Source organism: Drosophila virilis, chromosome 5 (genome assembly GCF_030788295.1).
Source record: "Drosophila virilis strain 15010-1051.87 chromosome 5, Dvir_AGI_RSII-ME, whole genome shotgun sequence".
Classification (NCBI taxonomy): domain Eukaryota; kingdom Metazoa; phylum Arthropoda; class Insecta; order Diptera; family Drosophilidae; genus Drosophila; species Drosophila virilis.
In genome coordinates this window covers 17,784,744-17,808,680 of record NC_091547.1, presented here as the reverse complement: position 1 = coordinate 17,808,680, position 23,937 = coordinate 17,784,744, and the positions used below count along the sequence as shown (strand labels likewise).

General features: G+C 41.1%; 1 protein-coding gene and 1 long non-coding RNA gene across 2 annotated transcripts in view; one reads left to right on the top strand and one right to left on the bottom strand.

Annotated features, from left to right (window-relative positions):
* The first annotated feature begins 880 nt into the window (after positions 1-880).
* Positions 881-23,937, top strand: part of jeb (jelly belly) — a 38,904-nt gene continuing 15,847 nt past the window's right edge. The window contains exon 1 of the mRNA XM_032436990.2: positions 881-4,290. Coding sequence (XP_032292881.1) covers positions 2,784-4,290 — 1,507 coding nt within the window. The 5' untranslated portion in view covers positions 881-2,783. The remainder of the gene's footprint in view (positions 4,291-23,937) is intronic.
* On the bottom strand, positions 13,589-15,272 carry LOC138911418 (uncharacterized). The gene is made up of 3 exons (XR_011417030.1): positions 15,008-15,272; positions 13,790-13,931; positions 13,589-13,737 (listed from the first exon to the last, which is right to left on the bottom strand). It is a non-coding gene; the product is annotated as an uncharacterized lncRNA (long non-coding RNA).

The following is a 23,937-nucleotide window of genomic DNA, read 5'->3' as shown; positions in this document are numbered from 1 at the left end:
CATTTTATCATACTACATTTATTTTAGATTCTTTAAACTAATATCTATCCACGAGATTTAATTAATTTTCAAATATCAATAGCTATACTAGGTCACATCTTTAAATCATCATAACTTCTAATTTCATATTTATTCTAGCAACATTCTATTTAGATAAAACAAAAAACATATTTTGCTCCCAATTAATATTCATACTTTTGTGGTTGTCCATTTCCATAGCTGCTCTGTATTTTACAATTCCTTTATACAGTCATGAAATATTTATATGTTACCTACTACTTATTATATTTAACTAACAGGACTTTCCCTTAATATGTGCCTACTCAGCAAAATTTTCTAGGTAAAAATCTGAACTGCGGGTTTAACCGAATTTACGAAACCAAATTAAATCAATTATCAAACTAAGCCACAATCTTTTCAAGGGACAGCTGACAATGGAAGAATAAGAAGAAGAAGAGGAAGTGGTCAAATCGCTGCTGCTAATAGGAAAATCCTATTAACATTACGGGCTAGCCAAGTGCGAAAATTCGAACAAGTTGCTGCCCCTACGAGGGTGAAAAGGACATCATACAGGCGATGCCGGCACAATGAGCGCAATTCGAGCGTAAAGCTATCCGTTGTCGTGCACTCTTTCTCTCACTCTCTCCCTCTCACTCTCACTCTCTCTCTCTCTCTCTCTTTTTTCGCTTTTGCTGTTTGTCTTTTGCTGTCGTTTTCGCTCGCAAATTGGCAGAAACTCTACACATGACGCAGCGCACTGGCTGCTGGTCTGCTGAGACTTCGGCTCTGGCAAAGCTTTCGGTTGCGGTTTCGGCTCCGGATTCGGCTACAGCTTCAGCAATGGCTTTGGCTTGAAAACAAGTGGTTGAGCGTGCGGCCTGCTCAGTATTGAGCGAACAAACGTATATGTCGTTTCGTGCTCGTTGCCCGTTGACTGAGTACACGCACAGAAAGAAAAAGCAGCAGCAACAGCCAGAAGCAGTAGCAGACGCAGCAGCCAGCGGCCAGGACAAGTGAAATTCGAGGCACGGGCGACAACAGCAACAACGAGCAGCATTGCCCGAAACGAATGCACAACGAACCTCGCACGACGACTACGACCAGAAACGACTCACACACACACACAAACACACACACACACACACGCGCGCTAGCACACACACATAGGCACAGGCGGCGGCTTGTATGAACATCTATAAAGTGGAAATACGAAACGCCTTGAGGAGAGCAGCGCCGACGTCGTAGTCCGTGACGGCAACAACAGCAGCAGCAGCAGCAGCAGCGACAGCAGCGACAGCGACTGAGGCAGCGGCAGAGGCAGCGACCGCATCAAGCGGCCAAGCAAAAGGCAGACAAACAGGCAAAACCTGCTGAGACGATACGACGAGTCCTTGCTCGTCGGTTCATATGTGCGGAACACTGAAGAGACACACTAGAAAAAGTTTTCACATCAAATAAAAGACTCCACACACAAATACAAGAAAAACATAAAGAATAATAACAACAACAACAACAAACAAGCAATCAAGTGAAATTCGTGAAAAAAATACATGTTTTTAAAGTGCAAACCTATTTCCCCCCTACAACAAAAAATATATTAACAAATATTTCTTAAAAATTTTCGAAAAATTTTCAACAAACCAAAATAATAAACTACAGCAAAGCAAAAGTCGTGTAAAATTTGTGAAACAAATACAACAAAAATTAAGTCTATGAAACTAAAACAAAAGTGCCGCAGCTGAGCGCTAAGCAAAAAAGTGCTAACAAGTTCCTTCAACAAAAAAAAAAAAAAAAAAAAACAAATAAATAAAATAAAATTTAAAATATATATACAACAATAACAACAAAAATATTGTTATAACCATAAAAACAAAAGTATACAAATATTATACACCATACAAATTTTTCTTTGCATTTTTATTAAAACACACAGTGAACAAAAACAGCCACACAGCGAAAAGAATATTGCAAATACTGATTCAAAGTCAAACTGTTAGAAACAAAACGATAACCCAAGTGCCGTGCGTTCAAATTTCTGCCTCCCATATAGTTGAGCATATGAAACATCCAATTTGGCAAGCGTGAGAGATATAAAAGGACCAACTAACGGGAAGCTATAAACACAGCAAGCGGTCAGGGCAACATTTTTAGGCAGCCGCAAGCGACTTCCGTGCCTGAAGAGAAACTGAAGAGAAACGCGACGCGTGACAAGAGTAACGGTAAAGTACGGTATAGTGCCGACGGCAGAGATTTCATATATATATATATATATCTGAATATATACTTACATATATACGTACATGTGTGTGCATATATAGGCAGCAACTAGTGTGCCTAAGCCTGTGTGTCTTTCGTCTGTCAGCAACTCCCTCGACAAAGGCCAACAAAGTTCAACAAACAACAGGCCAGACACTTCAGTTGGACAAGTAGACAATTGATTATTGATTTTGTCTAAAGGCAACTTCACAGCTAGCGGCGGCGTATAAGTAACGCGCGCGCTGACTGAAAGAAAAGGAAAAAACCTTTGCGGCCAGTGTTGTGCAGTGCAAAGCGCTATAGCGCACAGTGTTGAGCAGCGAGCATGAAGACTTACAAGCGCTAAGCACGCAACACACAAACAACCAAAGCAAACACTGCAAGTGACAAAAACAAAATAACTCACTCGCACGCTCTCTCCCCCCTTGCCCAATCTTTGGCTCTCTTTGACACCCACACACACGCACACACACATCGCCAACATAAGCCGTTTAATTGATAAAGTGCGCCAAAGCAACAAAACGAAAATGTTCTTCTCGCTCGCCCAGACTCTGGTCTGCGTGCTGCTCATCAATGGCGGCCTCTATGCGCTGCATTTGAGCGGCAACAGCGAGAAGCAGGCGGGCACTGGCTCCAGCTCGGGGTCAGGCTCGGGCCTGGGCTCAGCGTTGAGCGCCGGCCAGGTGAGCGCCTCTGGTGCTTGGCAGCCGCAGCAGCAGCAGCAGTTGCATCAGCATGCGGGCGGCGGAGCGCCACCAGGCGGCGGGCTGGGCAGCAATGGCCATGGACATCGCTCGGACGGACATCGTTCGGCAGCTGCGGCTGCTTTCGATGCGACCACGGGCCGTTTGAACAGGGAGATCGCGGACATGGCGCAGCTGGAGCGCGAGCGCTTGATGCTTCTCGGTCTGGCCAAGCAGACGGCCGAGAGTCCCGATGCGCCCGCTGGCCACCATGGCCGGCCCATCATCGCGGGCCGCGTTCAAATGCAGCCCAGTGAGGGTTTGGACGTGGGCGACTATCCGGCTCTGTTGCAGCAGGCAGCTCGCGGCTTTATGTTTGGCAGCGTGCAAAAGCAGCCGCCGCCACCGCTGGCCGCCGACGAGGACTACGAGCAGCAACGTGAGTTTGGGAGGCGTCCCGTTAAATACGACTATGGACGTGTGATGCAGCCGCCGGAGCGTGAACTGGAGGGCGAAACCCTTTATGAGCCGCTGCATGGATTTGGCGACTTTGATGACTTCTCAGAGCTGGAGCCGAACGCCGACGAGCCGCATTTGGGCGAGGATGAGTTGCTGCGAGAGCTAGACGCCTATCAGTATCATGGCTTAGAGGAGGAGTCGCTGCCCGAGAATCCCTATCGCACGGCAGAGCAGCTTGAACTGAGCGCACCCGATGCCCTACAGCAGCTACTTGAGCAGGAGCAGCGCGATGCGCAGGGCAAGTCCAATCCGAAGGCACACACTCCCGGCAACTATAACATACGCATGCAACAGAAGTGGGCCAGGAAACGCGCCCAGGCGCCCAGGCAGCCGCAACCAATGCTCCAGCGCAACATCTTTGGCCAACACTTCAAGCAGCAACGCGGCAAACTGGCACTGGCCAACTCGGAGGCCACGGCCAGCAAGCATCTAAAGGCGGCCACACGTTCCGGCAGTGCCAGCGCCAGCGCCACCAAGCTGGAAAAGTCAACCCAGAACGAGAATGGCGACGCAACGAGTCAGCAGCAGAACAAACAGTCGCACGAGTCACCAGCATTAGCATTAGCTACTGATGATGCACAGCAGCAACAGCAGTCGACCTCGTCCTCGTCGTCGTCGTCGTCATCGTCATCGCAACAGCAGTCGTCGCAGCAGGAGCAGAACAAGAAGGAATCGGATCAGTCGTTGATGCATCCCAATCACAAGCGATCAGGCAGCGCCGCCGCTGGAGCACTAGGTGGCTATGCGTCGCCGCCAGTTTCCCACAGCATTGCCAGCCAATTGATGCTGCGCACAGCGCGCGGCCAGCGGCAATACGATGTGCCACAAATCGGTGAGTCACCAAATGCTATATTCAAATGTTTAATCAATTAATATGCATATAATATATAAATATATTCGGTAAGTGTGTTCGATGCATTGATAAAATGTTTAGGAAAGGGAAACATATTTCTGTTAACTTTAAAACTCCGCCGGATACCGATTTCTTCATACGGCTCCACCTTCCGGTCTACTCTTCACACAATTTTGCACAGATTGTATAAAATTATTGATAGCCCGCCGGATAACGATTTCGTACTTAGGCTTTATCCTTTATGTAAACTCCAAATTCCGACGGAGTCCAAAAATAGAGAAGACTTTAAAAATTTTTATTAGCACTTGCTAGCAAGAGTCTAAACTGGATTTGAAGAAGTTTACCCTCAAGTATGTCCCATATCTGATAAACATTTTTTTCCTCAAACTTTCATTCCTGCTTATTATTTTACTAATTTTAAATTATAAAAAGACCACAGATCAAGGTCATGTAAAAAAAAAAACTAAGCACATGCCAAAAGACTTCCTATCCTTGACAGTCATGAAAAAGAGAATACAATGAAGTTAATTCGAAAATTAGCTGAACGGTTCCATCAATGTCCTGCACTCTGCAGATATTTACAGCTAAATATCGCAGTAATTTCTTCCCAGACAATAATATGGCTCTGTAGTCCAGCAAAATGCCCAACCCTATAAGAATTCCTCTATTAATAGGGCCGTTCCATATGTCTCTCGTAGGAGCGAGTCCGTAGAAACGAACCTGTCATATCACACATTATATTAGTTCTAATGTTTTGTTTACCAGTTATATACTGTAAATGGTCTAATTAGAAAAAGCCGAATACATAAATAAAATATTCCCATTTTAGCTTCGAATCGTTGCCCGGCTTAATAACCTTTTGTATTTTCAAGCACATTCCCTAATTAAACCTTATCTGTGCCAACGATACAAACCCTCTAGAATTTTATATAGCTAATTTTATACATCGCCTGTCAGTCTGGTCAATTGTTCTAGGGGTAGGCGCGCTTAACCCCTGACGTGTTTACGTATTTCAGTTACAATTCACTTGATTCAGTTATTAGTTTTTATGACTTATTTTTATTTTGGGTCGATCCCACCCCATTAACCCCCAAGGGCAGTCGCTAATCGCTCCATTGGCGCACTGTCTATTTTTGTTCCAACATTTATATCGTTGTATTTTTTTCCCTCGTTCCATTCGAATTGGTATTTACATACATATATAGAAGTATATATATATATGTATACTCGGACAGAGCCAGAGCACTTGTCTGGCGCTTGCATAATTCATAGTTCAAAGACTTGGTAGTGCGCTGTGGTGCGAGTTTAGCTAGTACTGCAATGCGTTGGCGTCGCTTGGAATTTAATCCTTTTAGCCCGATCAGCCCGGCCGGCCTGGTTGGCCTGGTTGGCCTGGTCAGAACCGGCAGCCCCAACAGCGCCAACAGCCTTGGCAGCCGTCTCATCAATCAGGCATCAGCTATCATTTAATAGATTGTCACTAAATCATTTGTCAACAACTGGGCGGCGTGCACGGACAAAGTTTTTGTGGATCGAATCGCGAATATATATATATATATATATAAAAGCGAATATTCGCTTTTAATTGGCAACAACTATTTCGGCTATATTTGTAAGGCTAGGGAAAACGTCCAACTTTTTGGCCATTGCATTTAGCAAATTAGTCGCATTGTCTGCGAACAATTTTCACGAATTTCCATTGCCGCCCAGTTCAGCTGACTGTGTAACTTTGCTTTGGACTGGCAAATTTGCGCTATCCGCTTACGGTTAATCACTTGGCTGGCGTTGCCGCCTCTCCTAAATGACTTTACAACAAGTTTTGATGGTCGTCATGAATACAGAATGTCAGCCGAAGACAATGGGAACTGGATTTTTGAACTGGTTACCTTGCTCCACCCACTGCCTGAGCATTGTAATCAATTTTAATTTTTAATTATCACTTTCAAGTTTAATGACATAATTTTTATGGCCATGAGCTAAATGGAATGCCATTGTGCACACACACACACACACACACACACACACACACAAGCACAGGCACAGGCACACAAACACTCTTGCGTGAGTAGGCGTGTCATTGGCCTTATTAAAACGTGCAAAATTGTTGGAAATTTCGTATTTATCGAAGGACGGAGAAGTATTTATAATGAATTGAGAAAGCGTTTCGCTTAAACGCTAAGAGCATCCTTTTAATTAAATTGTTGTGCTCTAAAATATAATAAAAGCTATTAAGCTAAGAGTATTTCCTATTTGATTGAAGTTTTTTTAAAGGACTTTTTCGTGCTAATGCAAATCGGCTACATTTAACTTCTTGTATAATATTCACAACTAACTATTGCAAATAATTTTGTACTCTTAATTCATATATTTATTTGTAAATTATATTTTTTATACTTTTAGTTCGCTTGTGCATTTTGCGACTGAGTTAGAAACTTGTTGTGCTTCAAAATGATAATTGATAAAAATGATAAAGAAAACAATTCATATTTTTGGTCAACACTTCAATTGAAGCTCTTTACGTGCAGATATTGATACAGATTTAACAATCGTGTATCCACAGTTTGTATTTAATTTAATTCTATATCTGGAATAATTCCAATAATTCCGGAGTGAACACAATTATGCTTCCCTTTGTCAATCAAATATGATTGAAGTGCAAAACTATACAGTTTAGCTTGTGTAAATAATATCAATGGCTTTCTCGAATGCGCTGCTAACTCAATATTTAGTCGAAGTAAATGTATTTTCCGCCCATTTAAAGCAATTAAAATGCAAAGTACTTGAAGTCTATTAGCCAATCAAATTTGATTGAAACTGTTATTAGGGCTCCCTCAGTTGGTCGCTCTATACTTGTCTCTCTTGCTCTCATTTGGATGGGCCAGGCACCTTTTCTCTTTCATCTGCTTACATCGGATCGAATAAAGAAAATGATTGTAAACTTTATTTAAATTGTTTTTCCTTATGTCAAAGGCAGGGCGAAGGAAACTTTTGGTTCGTTACGGGAAAACGCAAATTCAATAAGACAATCAATGAATTTTCATTTTATGCGCATACTTGCGCAATTCTTATTGCTGTTGTTATTGTTGTTGTTTTTGCTGTTGTTGTTGTTTTCCTTGTTGCCAATTGTCACTGGCGCTTTTCATTGGAAATTTTCTTCTGTGTGCACGCACAATAGCGGCTTTGGCGGGGGCGTCGAGGAAAAACCTTGGCATCACCCAGCCCGACCCACATTTCATGCGGACTGTGCTTATTTAAATATATATTGGAGAGCGTGTGCGTGAGTGTGTGTGTGTATGTCAAGCAACATGTGTACGGTGCCCCATTGACGATGCAATAACGTCATCAACTGTCATCGGTCGCTGAAGTCGTAGCTTTTGTTGTTTCACACTTTGCAGTAGTTGGGAAAATTACAATTGTAATTTCAAGTGTTTACATTGAAATTGATCGCACACACACACACACACACACACACACACACGTTGCCACCCACACATTCACACATTCACACATGCACACACACACACACACACACACAAACACACATAAATACGCGCGTCATTTGCCCGGCGGAAAGTGCGACCAGCGACGCCTGTCGCTGCGGTGTGAACTCAGCTGCAGAAGTCGCCCCGCTGCTTGCGTGTCCTGTGTTGACCATGCACTGCGGGTGTGTGTGTGCGTGTGTGTGGGAAAATGCTTGCAACGCTGGCAGCTTCCTCATTGTCGCATTAACCTTTTTTCCATGGAAAACTGTGCGGCATTTATGTGATGGTCGCGTTTTTATATCATTACACCACTTACTTTCACATACGAACCTTGATGTATGTGCGGCGTGTGTGTTTTTCCCACTAATTTAGTAACAACACCCCAGGGGGTGCCTGCTGACGACCATCAGCCGGTGCCCGCCTCCGCTTTCGCCTGTGCCTTATCTTTTGCCTTTGCCTCCGCCGGACAGGCCACAGACACAACACTCATTTATATAGCCGCTGTTTGACATGTCCTTGCTGTGCGGGCAGCGTGCGCACGCCTTTGGTTTTCACTTTTGTTGATTTAATTTGTAATTCGAGTAACAACTTCGAGTGGCCACTGTGCGCATATCTACTTCACATCTGGGGCACAGCGGACGCGCCTTCTTCAAATGTTTTAGCGCTGCCCGCTCGCTGTCTGTTAAATATTACGCAAATTAGTTGGAACTGTTATTGGAGTTCTCTTTCTCTCTAGCTGTGTGCGTGCGTGCGTGTGTATGTCAGTCTGCGAGGGTGGGCTGCGTCAGCGGTGTCCTGTCATGTGCGTGGGCTGCTGCAGCCGCGCTGTCTGCGCCCTGTGGAAAATTTCTCAAGACGTTGACGAGCCCAGAACACAGGGACGACAGGCTGTCTGTTGGCTGCAGGCCTTCTGATTGGGATAGGTTACTGAGCATGTATACTGTGACCGTGTGTCCGTGTTTGTGTGTATCCCGAGAATTTCTCAATAATCGGGCATTGAAATGCAAAGTCGGGGATTTTATGCGCTTGACTCACTCAGAAGATCAGACAGATGACTTTCGTCTGATTTAAATTAAATGAGATTTAAAAGAAAAAAATAAATAAATAAATCGCTTGATACTTATGCTTATCATGCAAACAAGATTTTCATGCATATTTAAATGTATATTTTCTTGGTAAATAATTGAAATGTTAAGCTGTTTTAAGTAAGCGGAGAAATTGTGTGTCATAAATGCTGTTTGCAAACGAAGGAGCCATGAAAAGATATAAAATAAAGTCAACCTTTTAATGTGATTAATACTATCTATAATACCAACTATAACGTAGATACTATCATTATATAACAATAGTTATTTTCATGCCTTAAACTTATCATAAGAAGGAGAGAATATAAATATAATATGGAAATCGAAGATATAGCACAAGAAATTGCTGTCCATGCACCAGACCACATTTTCTCATTCATGCCGTAAAATAGTCTCAGCGCGTTGTAAAATATGCCTTAAAAGTCACAGAAAGGGTCATAAATATAATGTATAATAAAATTTCCATCAAATAAATTAAAAGTGGACTATATGCAATAATGCAGCTCAACCAAACTGAATTGCGAATGTACTAAAAAATGCTCAAATGTACTCACATATTATTATATTATTTGCGTATGTATTTTATAGTGAGGCATTTTATTTTTGGGTATGTCCTTTTCTGGCCCATGACCTACAAAAATGTATATTATTTTTTCCTCTAATTTCAATACATGTTTTTCTTATTTTTTTTTTGAGGGCCATTCAGATTGTTATGGCTGTTGTTGTGTGCGCTGCCCAAAAAAAAGGGACACATTTGACATTTGCTCAGTAGTTGGACATGAAGCGGTTCCTTTTTAGTTTTATTTTTTTTTTTTTTGGGTTGGAGACTTCCTTTTGGCGACAAGGCCGCATTGGCCACAGTTAACCCAATGCTACTTTCTTGGCCATTTGTTAGTGTTGCTCTTGTATTGTGTCCTGTCAGTGGCGGCATGTGCTGCCGACTTTTTGCCTTGCTGTAGCAACAGCTAATTAGCCGCAACTCAATTTGCATAAGCAAATGCGGGGCGTTTGCATTTCGGTGAAACTAAATGAACTGTAAGCGACGGCATCGCCCACGTCACACGTCCACAATACGTGTGAGTGTGAGTGTGTGTGCGTGTGCGTGTGCGATGGATGAGGATGCTACGCGTTAGGCGACCAAATTCGTTAATGAACAAGTGTCAAGTGACACGACTAACAGATACTCTTGAGAGTGGCTTGATACTTGGTGGATCTAGTGAAAACGGTGCAAAACTAAGAGAACACATATTCTGATTTAATAGTTGTTACTACTCAGACTCAGCCTCGAAGATTAGTAAACTAAATTTGAAATCAAATTCTTATGTAAGTTCTATTTTCTAAATTCCATAAATATGTAGGGTATTTACGATATCTATTAATTATTAATTATGTTGCTATTAAGTACAGTATTTAAAAAAAGAATTTGTTTATTAGGCTTCAATTTGGCATATAGGTATTTCCAAATAAATGTTATCATATTTTTTTAGATTTCAAGCAGATCAGCTAAGCAAAAGTTTTATAAATTTATAGGGTATGCCTGCCAATTTTTGCAATTTATTTAAATGATTTTCTTTTTGGTTTTTTTTTTGCTCTAACAGCAAATTAGCCTCACGAGTCAACGCAGCGCCAAAAATAAACAGACGACATGCAGAAATTAGGCAGAGGGTACTTTCAGTCATGCACACACACACACACACATGCACACAAATCAATAAACAATGACATCATCAGAATGGCAGCATCCGCCTGACAGATTTTAAAGCATACACACAGGCGCCCGGCCGCTTGCATATATAATTATGGCGACGTCGACGGCGACAACGAAGCCGAGAGAAAATATTTACATTAGCGTAAGCACAGGGCGAGAAGACGAGCGGGTGGGGGCAAACCATTGAGCAGGCCAATTGTAGGAGAGTGTCTCTCTGTGTGTTAGTGTGTGTCTGTTGGTGTGCCATTCAGCCAGTTTGACGACAGCAGCAGCAGCAGCAGCCAAAGGCAGCCCAAAGCTGGCTACCAATTTTTTTCCCGACTGTTTTTCTTTCTTTTTCGGCCAGCGCTTGCGTCACAGAGGCAAAAGCGTCTAGGAAAACGAGTGATATATACTAAAGTGGCAGATGAGCTCGTTATACATGTTTGTGTATTTGTGAGTGTGTGTGTGTGTGTGTTTGTGTGTGTGAGCAGTCCAATTGCTGCTTAGTTTTGCTTTTAATGTGTGAGACTGGGATTTTTTCTGTGTGCTGTTTGTTGTTGTCAAAGGATTGCGAAAGTTGATAAAACAAATGAATGAGCCATAGACACACACATGTTTATATAAATATAGATGAGGCAGACAAATTGTGCTTATGATCAAGTCAATTAAGTATGCTATAAATGGCCAGCAAATTAGCGTGCAAGTGAGTATGTGTGTGTGTGTGTGTGTGTTAGTATAATAAGACACAAGAGACCAACGCGCATATAAGCGCAGATATATATGTCGTAGATATAGATATATAGAACGAGTCAAGCAGCCGCAAAGGCACTTAGTCATCCAAAAACTCAACGCAAATAAATGTAGCTGAGTAATTGTGTGTGTGCGTGTATGTGTGTGTGTGTATGAGTAAGCACGTCGCTCTCTTGCTAGCTGTGTGTGCGTGTGTGTGCTTGTGCTAGAATTTTTTAGTCAATGAAGCGTCAAGGACTTTTGCTTATGATATACTTGCAAGAGATCCAGAGGCGACCACCTCAAAAGATGATGCAATGCGAGGTGGCCACAGCAAGAACAACAACAACAACAACAACAACAACAACAACAACAACAACAACAACAACAACAACAACAACAACAACAACAGCACGTAGCACACTTTTAGGCCACAGACGTGTGAGATTGTGTGTGTGTGTATGTAGTTGCCACAACGTCGTGCCTAATGAGTTGTGAGCTGACGCGGAATTTATGAATGAACTGCCCGACGACAGCAAAAGAGAGAGAGAAAGGGAGAGTGAGAGATTGAGAGCGAGCGAGCTAGCTTCAACTTGGCTGAGTTCAAGTCACTTCATCATGTGGCACAGCTCCACCACCCAATTTGGTAGTCAGCGTCTTGGTGGCATTGTTTTAGCGCAAAGTGCGCGTAAAATTAGCTAAGTAGCATGAATTTTGCATATATTTTGCTGAGCAAATATTACACAAGTAGCAACAACAACAACCAATACACACACACACACACACATAAATAATGGGTTATTTATTGGCTGAGCATTTCGCTCTGCGTGGGTTGAGTGGGCGGTGAGGTGGGAGTGTCAGCCCCCTGGTAATTGGCATGCAAAGTAAGCTCTAAACCGTCTGACTTATGGCCTGATAAATGACTTGTCCCAGCATACTTTGGCCACAGCTTCAGTGCTCACTAATTTGTGCCCGGGCTTAAAGTGACTTCCTTCCGTTCGAAAGGTTTCAATTGCAGATGACATTTTTAGCTTTAAGCCAGATTGGCATAGCCAAAAAGGAGAACAGTTTAGGTCCATAGTAATTTCACATAAAGAGGGAGATTTTCAATAAAAGTTGTGGAATTCTGTTTAATTTGTAATTGTATCAAATGCTGCTTCAGCATTTCTGTTTCGATTTACAATTTTCACAATTTTCAGCTGCAATAAATTGACAGACAGATTTTTGATTGACATAATTCGATTTGAAATTGCCATGCTGCATTTAAAAAAGAATTTGGAATATATTTATACACATATGATTTGTATTTGTGATAAGTTTTCACTTTTATATATGACAGCTTAACTCGTTCTATGTTTTTCAAATAAAATCTGATTTTGTCTGAATCAATTCGATTGACTGACTTTTCAGCTGGTTTGGCAATTTGAATTTTAAGATTAGAAGTTCATTGCAATTGGCAATGCTGTCAAAACATTTTCAACATATATTCTTTTATGTGTAAAATATATGGAAAATGCGTCTTGAAAATAGTTGATTTTGTATAAATTATTTGTTAAGTTCAATATCTTTTTATCAATAAAAATATTCTCGCCCCAGCAGGCACCTATTGCCAAAAGTTCGTGCATAACGTAAGCTCGCGCTTTAATAAATCACACGCGTTCAGCAGTTAATCACAATTAGGATTTGTTGTTTCTGGTGTCTTTTTTTTACAAATGAAAGCAATTTCGAAATTAGTTTCACGATCTTTGGCGGCCATTAATTATAATTGGGTCATGGCGGGACCTGGGGCTTACAATTCAATTTAATTAAATGCATTTATTATTTGCATATTTGTTTCTGTGATTTAATTGAGCCGCACAATGCACGTATTTAATATGCTACTTTTTATCACGTCTATTGGCGACACGTGCCATGCCACAAACACACAGGCGCAAACACAAACACAAATAAAAACAAATGACAACAACAGAAGCAAACAACAAATAAATAAACAACATATAGAAAAACTTTGCGTAGGCGCCCATGCGCCAAATACAAATTGAAGGCAGGCCCAAACGAGTGCTTTTGGTCAATATAAGTGTTAAATATAAAAAAATATATTTGTGCTTTGATTATACATAATATAATAAATATTATATCATACCTCTATATAATATTTTTATATATTTGATAATCGAAACACTGTTTGAAATGCACACATGCAATATAAATTTAAAGAATTACTAAAATACTTTCGTTTCTTAAATTAGTTTAATCATAATTTATAGTTAAATGACAAAAAGCTAGATTTTCCTGACCGAAATTCATAGTATATAAAAATATAAATGTATATTAGATCGATCATAAATTATTATAAAATTATAGAACAATCGATAAATTGCTTGCATACAGCCCTGATTTTGCGAGCAAATGATTAATGCAACTTTTTAATATTCACAACCTAAAACATCCTCACAAATTAAATGAAAATTATTTAAATGGCAAACACAAACCAAAAAGGCATAGAAATGTTGTAGTTTTCAGCATGGCCTGATTAGAAGTAGCATTCCATGTATAGCTTTTGATCCGTGCATTAAGCAAGCCCCATAGCATATGTAAAATCCACAGCGCAATGGCGCTTGTCCTTGAACCTGCCTGCTAGCCATATAAAATAAATTACAAAAAAAAAAAATGCGAAAGGAAAGTATGAGTATCTACAACAAATATTTATTGGTTGGCCCCAAAAACTGTTTCGTGGATAAAAATCTAGGCGCTGACAGCGCTCAAGTGCGCACACACAAATGGCATATGAGTTTTTTCTTCTATTTTTTTTTTTTTTTTCTTTTTGGTGCCTTTGCAGTAGATTTGGGGAAAAGGCGTTGTGCGTCATGTGCTATGAAAATCAAACGCAATAAAAATCATAGACATAGTTATATAGTATATTAGAACATATGTATAATATATATGTACCTCTGGGTACTTATATGTATTTGCTGTAGCGGCTCAATGCCAACGGATGCGATGAGCGGAAGTAAAAACTGGAGCAGGCAAGCCCGGCTTGTTGGTGTGTATATTTTTAGCTGCCACTGTGGTTGAGTGCAGAGCCATGCTAATGCAAATTATAGCCTATTTAAGCTGACAGCACATAAGCCGGGAACGGGATGGGAGTGAAACTAAAGCCTACTTTAAGACTCGCACACTTGAGCTTGTCGCACACAGAAACTAAAATGCAAAGTGCATTGAAGTGCCCATCTCACAGAGTTGCACAAGTGGACGGCTGGCCTCTGTGTGTATCTCTGTGTATGTATATATATGTGCGTGTGTGTGTGAGTGGGAGGGGAGTGGATCCCTGTAGCTGGCTACTTAAAGGCTTCCGCCTGAAACTTGCACTCGCTTTTGCAGCACCCGTGCATAATGAGGCTAACACGCGCCAAGCTGCATGCATAATTTAGCAGAAACAGACAAAAAACACAAACAAAAAAAAAATAAAAAAAAACAAAGAAAAACCGAGTAAAATTACTGTAGCACATAGTGCACGGCGGTTGTGCTTTTCTTACGCCCACACGCTCGGCCGACCTCTTGCGGCCGAAATTTGCCTGGCTTTTGGTCTTTTCTGTAGCATCATGCTACAGTCGCTTTTGGTAATAAGCAAATGGTTTGGGACAGGGCACAAAAGTGTACAATATTTATACACACCCACTTATATTTTAATTCAAAAGCAATTTACATACTTGAATTATATGCTCAAAAAACTTTCTCAACCGCTCGACCCATTTATCAAGCAGCTGCAAAATTATTTGCAACGTTTTACAACAGGCTCTCTAGCTTCTGTTGGGCAGGCTTCAATCAATCATCCTTTTTCTTTTTCTCAGCTATCATGTTAAGTCGTGGGCGTTGGTTTTAGCATGTGGTCAGTTATATAAACTCAAAATCATTGCTGGAGTATTATACAAAATAGAAATAAAATATACATTTTTTGATCTATTTAATTGGATGAGCCCGAATTCAAATATTGAAATATTTAGCATATGTAAGAAAAAATATAACTCGTCTTTGCTTGACACATATAAAAATTCCAAAAAAAGCGAACTCGATGCAGAGACTGTAAAATTGAAAATTGAAAATACGCCAAAATTCGATTGAGTTTTAATATAAGAACGTTAACTTTTATCTTAAGCATATGTGGCACGTTGAGATTTGTTAAACCTAATTAGACATACGACTGTAACTGCTTGTAAACAAGTAAGACTCGGCAATTGTTGCGGCTAAGCACTAGACTCGATGGATTGGGACACCACAAAATACGAAAATACCGAGTGAAACTACTAGAAACGATGCCTTCTTTGTCAGTCGCATTGCCAACACTTGTTGCCTGAAGCAGGCTGAAGAAGCCGCAAGCCTTGAGCAAACAGACAGCCACACCTAACCAGTCAAGCAAACCAACGAGCCAAGCGTCGAGGTGCCTAAACAAACACTACACGAACACAGCTGAAGAAACCCATACACACACACGCATACACACACGCATATACGCCACGACACATAACCACATAACAGTATTGAGACTTGGGGAGCGTAGGTTGTGTCAGCCGCTTCGGCGCATCTATCTGGCTAATGCAGTAACAAAGCCAGAAAAAGAAAAGGACAAAATTACGCATACGCCACAGTGGTTCCAATCAGGCCGAACCGCCAGCGAAGCGCACAAATTAAATTGACCTTTTGCGCAATTGGCGCTCTAGCTCCTGCAATCGAAATCGAGCCGTGTAACAACAAGAAATTGTAAGGTGGATTTTTTTGATAATATCCTGTGCCCAAACTAGTCTAAAGCCGGGTATATTAAAATTGTGTTCTTATAAATAGAAAATTAAAATTATAAATTATTTTGAACATCTTTTATCATTTTAATTATATACAATTACTTAAATACGATAAAAGTTCTTTCGTTAAACAATACGTCACAGAGTATCCTATTGTCGTATACTTTTCAATAGTTGATTTCTTCCTGTCCTGTTGCTCTTGGACTTCCTAACGAGCCGAATGTATGACAACATGTTCTGCCCGTGCCCGAGAAATGTTTCAACTTAAATCCAATTCAAAGCGAAACCCGAGCCCGAACCAATTCCAAATACCGAAAACCACAGGCGAAACCACATTGTCTGCGTCTCCACGGCGGTTTGGCTCAATGCTGGCAAATAAATGTCAAGGTACGAGTCTGTCAGCCGTTGATTTTGTTGTCGCTCGCGTTGTCCTTCTTATACTTATCCTTGTCGCTCGTCGTTCGTCGTGCGTTGTGCTTTAGTTGAAATTGACAGCTGGTTTTGCAATTAAATAAGATTTATGTCGCTGCAGCTGCCGAGCCGATCCCGAAACGGCTTAATGCCCCTGTACATGTTTGTATTTATATATATATACAACATATAGTATTTACCTTGGCTGCCTTTCGTTTTTGCATTAATATGCCAGAAGCTGCCTGCAAATGACCTCAGCTGTCAATTGTGCGTATGCGTAATGTCTGACTGTTTCTCTTTTTCTTTTATTTCTTTTTTTTTTTTGTGAACGCCAAATTTGCTATTATGCAATACAAACCATAATATACCCAGCCATTCATCAATAACATTTCTAATGCCATTTCCTCTCTCTTTACAGGTAAGTTCTCTTGACGTGTGTTAGAAACATGTGTTTCGCTTATTTATGGCTAAGTATTTGGGCTTGCTCAGGTGCGTAATTTACATTAAACTTTAATTTTTTTTTTTATTTTGTTAGCGAAGAGGCTATACTTGATTTGTGGTTCCAAAGGAACTTTTTTTGCACATATTTATAAAACTCTTTAAGCATATTATCCAATGTAATTTAGACAAGTTTGTGCATGCCTGCTCCAGGCCGAATTTGTTTATACTATACTACACCAAAAAAGATTTTCTGGTATGGTAAGACAACAATTTTCTTAAGTTGCTCAGCTGTTTTTAAATAAAATTAAGTTGTACCAAATCCAGAATGGTTTCCTAGCCAAGGTCGATATTTATTTTTAAAAGAGAAAATTACTGACTTGTCATTATATCCCATATATATCTTAAAAGTCATTAGACTCCTGAAGACCTATCGAGAAAGTCACACTAAAAATTTGCAAGTCATCTTCCATAAAAGCGCCATTTGTTGATTTTTCACAACTTGTAAGCCAAAGTTACAAAATTTGATCTAAATGAATTTTTGTTATGCTCAGCTAACGTACCATTACCAATAAGACAGACAGGCAGGAGCAGTCCAGTGCAGCAATTTGGCATGTTTCCTAACTAAATTTAAATTAGTTTTAGCCTTAAATTCACATTACATTTAGCCACCTTTTAAAAAGGTTTTGAAGCCATCCATTACAGTTATGCCTCAGCTAATGGGCACGTCTAAAAGCTGCAACAGCTCGTCTGGGAGGAGGCGGCTGGTCAGACACACAGTTCGCCCGGTGGCTTTCTGTGTATGTGTGTGTGACCATCCTGCGCAGCGTCTGTAGTTTGCAGGCTCAGGCACCTGCTAGGCACATGGGTTGCCAGGTGATATGCATGATAGGAAAAGTCGTAGATAGCTCCGGAGCGCTGGGTACATAGCAACTTATCGCTGCCTCTTGCTGTGTGTATATTTAACGCCAGAACGCCTAAAGCTATACACCATTATCTATACGACTTACGCAAACAGAGAGGGGATGGGCGCGGGTATGTCAGTCAGTCTGGGCGGTCATTGAGAGAGAAACGAGAGAAATGAGAAACGGGCGAAATGAATACGCGACAAGCGTTAGACCTGACTGGTTCGGTCTTTAACCTGGAGCTGTTGCTGCTGCTGGTCAAGTGAAAGTATCCACTAACGCGGCTGGCATAGAATTATGCGTACACACGGTTGCCCAACCGCACTCATACCCACACACACGCACGCCCACACGCACGCCCACATTGAGCACCTGTCCGGCACGTAATGAGGTCACTGAAATGGGTGTGCGGTTAATTTTGTTGTGGTCGTCCCTTTCCGCGCGTTTTGTGCTGCGTCGTTTCTCACATAATTCAATTTTCGCGACATTCTGTCGAATAATTTTTCGATGGGCTGGCCCAAGGGCTGTCAATGGGCCGCACACGTTATCTGTTTTGATTGGACTACGGCATGTTGGGTTTTTGGTATTATCAATTGGTAGCTGCATTGCATAACAATTGGGATTACACTGCTTCTCTCATTCGGCTGGTTGGTATTGTTTTCTAATCAAAAAACTAAACAAAGCAAACAGAAGTGCCAAACACTTGAGCCACTGCATAAGCCATAAACAAACAGCTACAGCAAAATGCACGAAACTAGAAATGGACAGGGGAAATGGCTGTGGAAATGACAACAATGCAAACTTACCGCCAGTTTTAGCATAACAAAAGGCCCAACGCATATTCCCATCCATGAATGAATGGCTCGCTGCCCAGGCAGCCACACAGCCCTGACACAGGCCCCAGTCACACCCCTCAATCCATACGCTCTTTGAATGAAACAAAGCGTGGTCGTAAATCGCCGACCAGGGCATCCAGCGTTGCGCACTCAGTCACGAGTCACTGTTCTAGTCACTGTGATTTTCCATACAGTATCTTAACTATAAGCCGAGCGATTGCTTCACTGATTTCAATCAATATATATTTAGATTCTCGTGAATATTTCATTCATTTTGTTATATGATTTGTTAAGTATAATTTGTTAAGTTTTGCAAACCTATTTTTTACATAATACATGAATTTATATATTCATGTTAATTATTTATATTATGATTTCGTAAAGTAATTTAAATTCTTCTAGTCCAGCGCTGGTTTATGTTATGTGGTCATCTGGCAGCTTCTTTTTTTTTTTGCGCAGAATGTGTTCGGGGCAGCCTTACGTTACGGTCTGACTGCTAAGGTCAGAGTTGAAATTGAGTTTTGCTGCAAATTAAATGGACCCAGCGACAGAAAAACCTAATGAAAAGTTTAGCAAAAAAATGTTGCTTAATTTTGCGTCGCCATTTTGTCATTGGGCCTTGCCTTTGACTTTGAGAGCGTTTAACGCTTGCTCCCACACAAACGGGGATTGAGTGTGGCCCCCAACCGAGCCGGGCAACCAAACGTTTAGGGCAGACTGCAAGCAGCGACCCTTTACCTTTGCCTTTGCCAGCTGCGACTGTTTGCCGTGAATGCACTCGCTGCTGTCTGCATTTCTTGAAAGGGGGAAAGTGACTGTTTGTGGGTGTGGGAAGGGGGGGAGGTGGAGCCAGCTGCATATTTTGCCTGCGTTGCTGCTTGTTTTGCTTTGCTATTAATATTGCCAAAGGTGCGCACTCTCCGGTACTTAAGTGGCTGCCGTCTGCGAACTGTCAACGGGGGTCGCCTGCTCCTGCCAGAGACTGGCTGCCTGACAGCCAGGCAGCTAAACCTCAGACCCAACCTAAGCCGACTGCATTGTGTCATTTGACAGTCTCGGTCTCAGCCCCTAGACTCAGTTGCAGTTGCAGTATCGCCCCCGCTTAACCGCTTCCTGCTTGGGCTTTGTCTGCCTCGCATCCCCGACCCGACGAAGGCTCTTGTGTGTGCTGTAACATCTTTGGGGGAGGGGAGCCACTTGGCTTTGAATATCACGCGGAAATTAAGTAACTAAGTAGCCAAATGCAAATGCCGTAGTCTAATCAAAAGTTTATATTATGCACAGCAGAAAAGCCAAGGCATATTTCACAATAAAAACGCGCCATAACATAAATATCATATAATAAGAGTGAGAGAGAGAGAGAGAGACGGAGAGAAAGAAAGAGAGAGAGAACTCTGGCTGGCCAGGTATTGGCGATAGTCGAGGTATAAAAAAAGGAAAAGTTTTATTGTCAAAGCAAACGCATAAAGTTGCCTTAAAAGTTGAAGCCAAGAAACGGTTCGTCCTGCAAATTCCTGCAGAGGCTATTTTTAGACGCCAACCTGCCGTGCTCGTGCCTGAGCTGGGGCAAAAGTTTTTCTCGACAAAATTACAGTGCAACATTTTTAATGAAACTTTTCTGCTTTCAGACGTCGAGCGTCTAAATATGTAATATTTGTATGTATAAGAGCAGAAGGCGTTGCGCGCAGTCTTAATGAAAAGTCAGCGCCACGAAGCGCTACGTGCCTGCCAGGCGACCAGCCAAAAATAATATTAATAATGTGCCAAGCGGCAGCAGCAGGCGCAGGCGTTGCACGGGAAGAGGGGCCAGGCGTTAGGGTCTAAAGCCTGCTACGTGCTGGCCAAGAATTTGCTGTCTCAATGTGCCTGAAGCTGAGCTGTCATCCAAAAGCCCAAAGTGGACGATTGTTACTTTCTTTTTGAGCTCTCGCAATTCTCACTTTTATCTTAAGCGCTGCTCCTTTTTTATTTTGCTTGTGGGTTAGTCGCTGCTTTTGTGCTTATTTCCGGTCCCATTTCCCCAGAATTTCTTCGCGCTTGTGCCCTTCTTTCTTTTAAAACAAAAACAAACTCATCTATTCTGCTTGTTTAGCTTCTTACACTTTGTTTTACCACTTGCCTGACTTATTGCAAGTGCGAAATTAAAGGACCGTTTTTCAATTTGTTTGCATCCTGCGCTCGCAATGTAAATGTCTCATCGAGGCTGTAATTAAATAAGGAAAATATTAGTATCAAAAGCAAGGAGATACCTTGAATTCTTAGTTGTATATATATGTTTATTATCCACTAACTGTCTGTCTATCTGATATATGCAGATATTTCTGATAATGACCTTAGGTCTAGTTTTCTTTTGGTTACAGGCTATTGTACAAATAGACTTGACCAGAGACACTTTAGGGAATACGTTTATTTTCGTTATATATTAACTTTCCATTAGTTAAAATTTTTTATATATATGTATATATTTATAAAGTTTTTTTTTTTTTTTTATTTTTAAAGTAATTTTAATATAAATAAGCTTAATCTAGCTTTCCGTTATCAGCAGCATATTATCCCAATTGTTTTCAAAATTCCCGTCTCTATCCACACTCACATTGGTGCCCCCATTTTTGTTTTGTTTTTCCATAAATTTTTTTTGTGCCCCTTGCTCGCTGCGTGCGCGTTGAAAAACAACTCAAAACGTCAAAAGTTATAAATAATTTTCATATGTAAAAGTGATATGTTCAAAACATGTTGACAGCGCAACGCAGTCCGAGTCGAGTCCTGCGGCCGCATTGCTGTCCCAGTTTTCGTAATGCGCAAAAACTTCAAAGTAAACAAACAAACACATCACCAGGACCCGCATCCGCATCCACTGCCACGCCCCGTTGCCGGACAGGAGAGCACCGAAATTTATGTTGATTTGCACATGTTTATGTCCAGTTAGCGGCACCTGTAGGGACCGTGGGGGTAGAGGGCAGAGGTCACAGGCGAGGGGTCGTTGCTTGTTTTGCTGTATGTTTTTGGCAAGCCAAGCACAAAGCGCAGGGAAAACACAGAAAAAAAACGAAGTGAAAAAGAAAAGCATTTTGTATGAAATTTGTATGGCAACGTTGCCAGGAAAACAATTGCGAAAAGTAGTTTTCCAAGTGCTGCTCCGACACGTAGCTGGGCGAATGTTTACCACGGGAAATTCAACTAATGTGCGCTTAACACACACGCATACACTGACATTCGACTTAGTGGTGCATTAAAAATGCAAAAGCCAATGGCCGAAAATAAATTCAAAACGCATCCCATTTCATAGAAATGGCCAGCGCTCGACTCCCCGCTGCCAACCCAACTAATTTAAATTATTGAGCGGCATTGATTGCAGTCGGCTGGTTTGGGTGGTGCTTGTTTTCATTGATTGGTGGCTCACATAGCCCGACCGCAGCTGACGCAAATGACCACAAAGCGGCGTCGGCGGCGGCTCAAGACGTTGGCAACGATGGCGCCCCACGATAATCATCATTAAATCAACGACAGGACCTAAAATTATAGCCATTAAAGTTATAAATAAAACGCACAAGCCGCTGGTCGGGCCTCCATTTTTGTGGGCGTGGCTAAGCTTGTCGTCGTTCTCTCTCTCTCTCTCTCTCTCTCTCTCTCTCTCTCTCTCTGTTTGCCTTCTGTAATTATTTTGATTTTGAAAATAGAACATGGCAAGTGCTCTGAAAAATCGCATGCGCAAATTGGATTAGCAGCTGCTTCCAACTTAAAATCATATCGTTTGGAATACTAGAAAAAATATCCAATTGCATTGCTGGAGAGTGTTTGCTTTGGGTATACCCTGTACTCTGTAAAACAAAAAAAAAAAAAAAAAAAAACAGTAAAAAAGTAGCACAAGTATCGAGCTATTAGAGTACAGTATATTGAAATTACCTTTGAGCATGTGCTTCAATATTTCACTTAACAATTCTTTTTAGGTTTTTTTTAAAGTCTTTATTATTAATAACTTACCAGGGTATAATTCTCTATAAAGAAGCAATCATATTGATTATAGGTCGATTTATTTCGCTTTTTTTTTTGGTGTTCACTTTTCTTAGCAATATATCTTTTATTTTTGTTAAATAAATAGCGAAGTTTTGTATTCACAATAAGTCTCAGAAACTATTATTAAAATTATTTATTGTTTAATGTTTATGTATTACATTTTATTAGCCAGTGGTCAATACTATTATCAATTGCCAACTGTGTTTCCTTTCTTTATTTTAATCGCATTACTACGACATTATTATTTTGAATTTAAAAGTTTGAACAATATTCACAATCGTTCAATTTAACGCCCTGTGGTATTTATTATGGTAAGCCGATATTATTGTTGTAATGTTTTTTTTGTCGCCCAAGCTTTTATGCGATTAAGCTGATTATGTCTAGGGTCTTGCTTTTAGATCTATTAAATGCATCTCTCTTGGCTTCTCTCTCTTTCTGTAAACAATTGTTAATTTTGTTAATTTTCATGAGACTGTGACGCAGTGGCCATTGGCCAATATTTGCCTAGGCGTCGCGTAGTTTTGCGCTTGATTACATTTTTTTTTGCGCTTGATGGAGCGCATACCACCCCTCGTAACACTCAGCCGCCCGCGCTGGCCAACAGTCTGTGCCCATAGGGTTTGCTGACGTCAGAGCGGGCACGGCAGCAACGACTTTGAGAAAGGCCTTGAGCCGGCCAGCGGTTCAAAACGGTTTTAGACATACGAATCGAAATTGGAATACCAATTCGTATAGGGTAGGCAATTAGCAATCGCTTGACTGTGAAATTAATAACAATTTGTGGGCAACACTCAAGAGCACCAGCAGCAGCAGCAGCAGTGGCAGCAGCGTCATTTTAACACGCGGCTGCACTCGACAAACGAGCAGCTAAGCAATTAGTAAATTGCCAGAGCCATCCAAGATTCATACAATTTGAAAGTGTATTAAACTAATTGTGGTCGCTGCTATGGTGAAAATACTTACATGCGCTCAACATCGATCGTTTTCGCCTATTAACAGCAGCTACAGTTTAAAGTTTCTATTTTTGGAATAATTACATTTAAGGCTTGTAGACGCCATATATATAATTTTTGATATGATCTGAGATTTGATAATCAAATTGTTTGAATATAACTTATGGAGAAACTAAATAGTTTCTGATTTGCTATCATATTTTTCGTTTTCTGAAGCTTATAATTCTCAAAGGCTTAAAGCGCTGAAAGGCTAAGCAAGATACTTGCAAACCTAGATTTTTTAAATC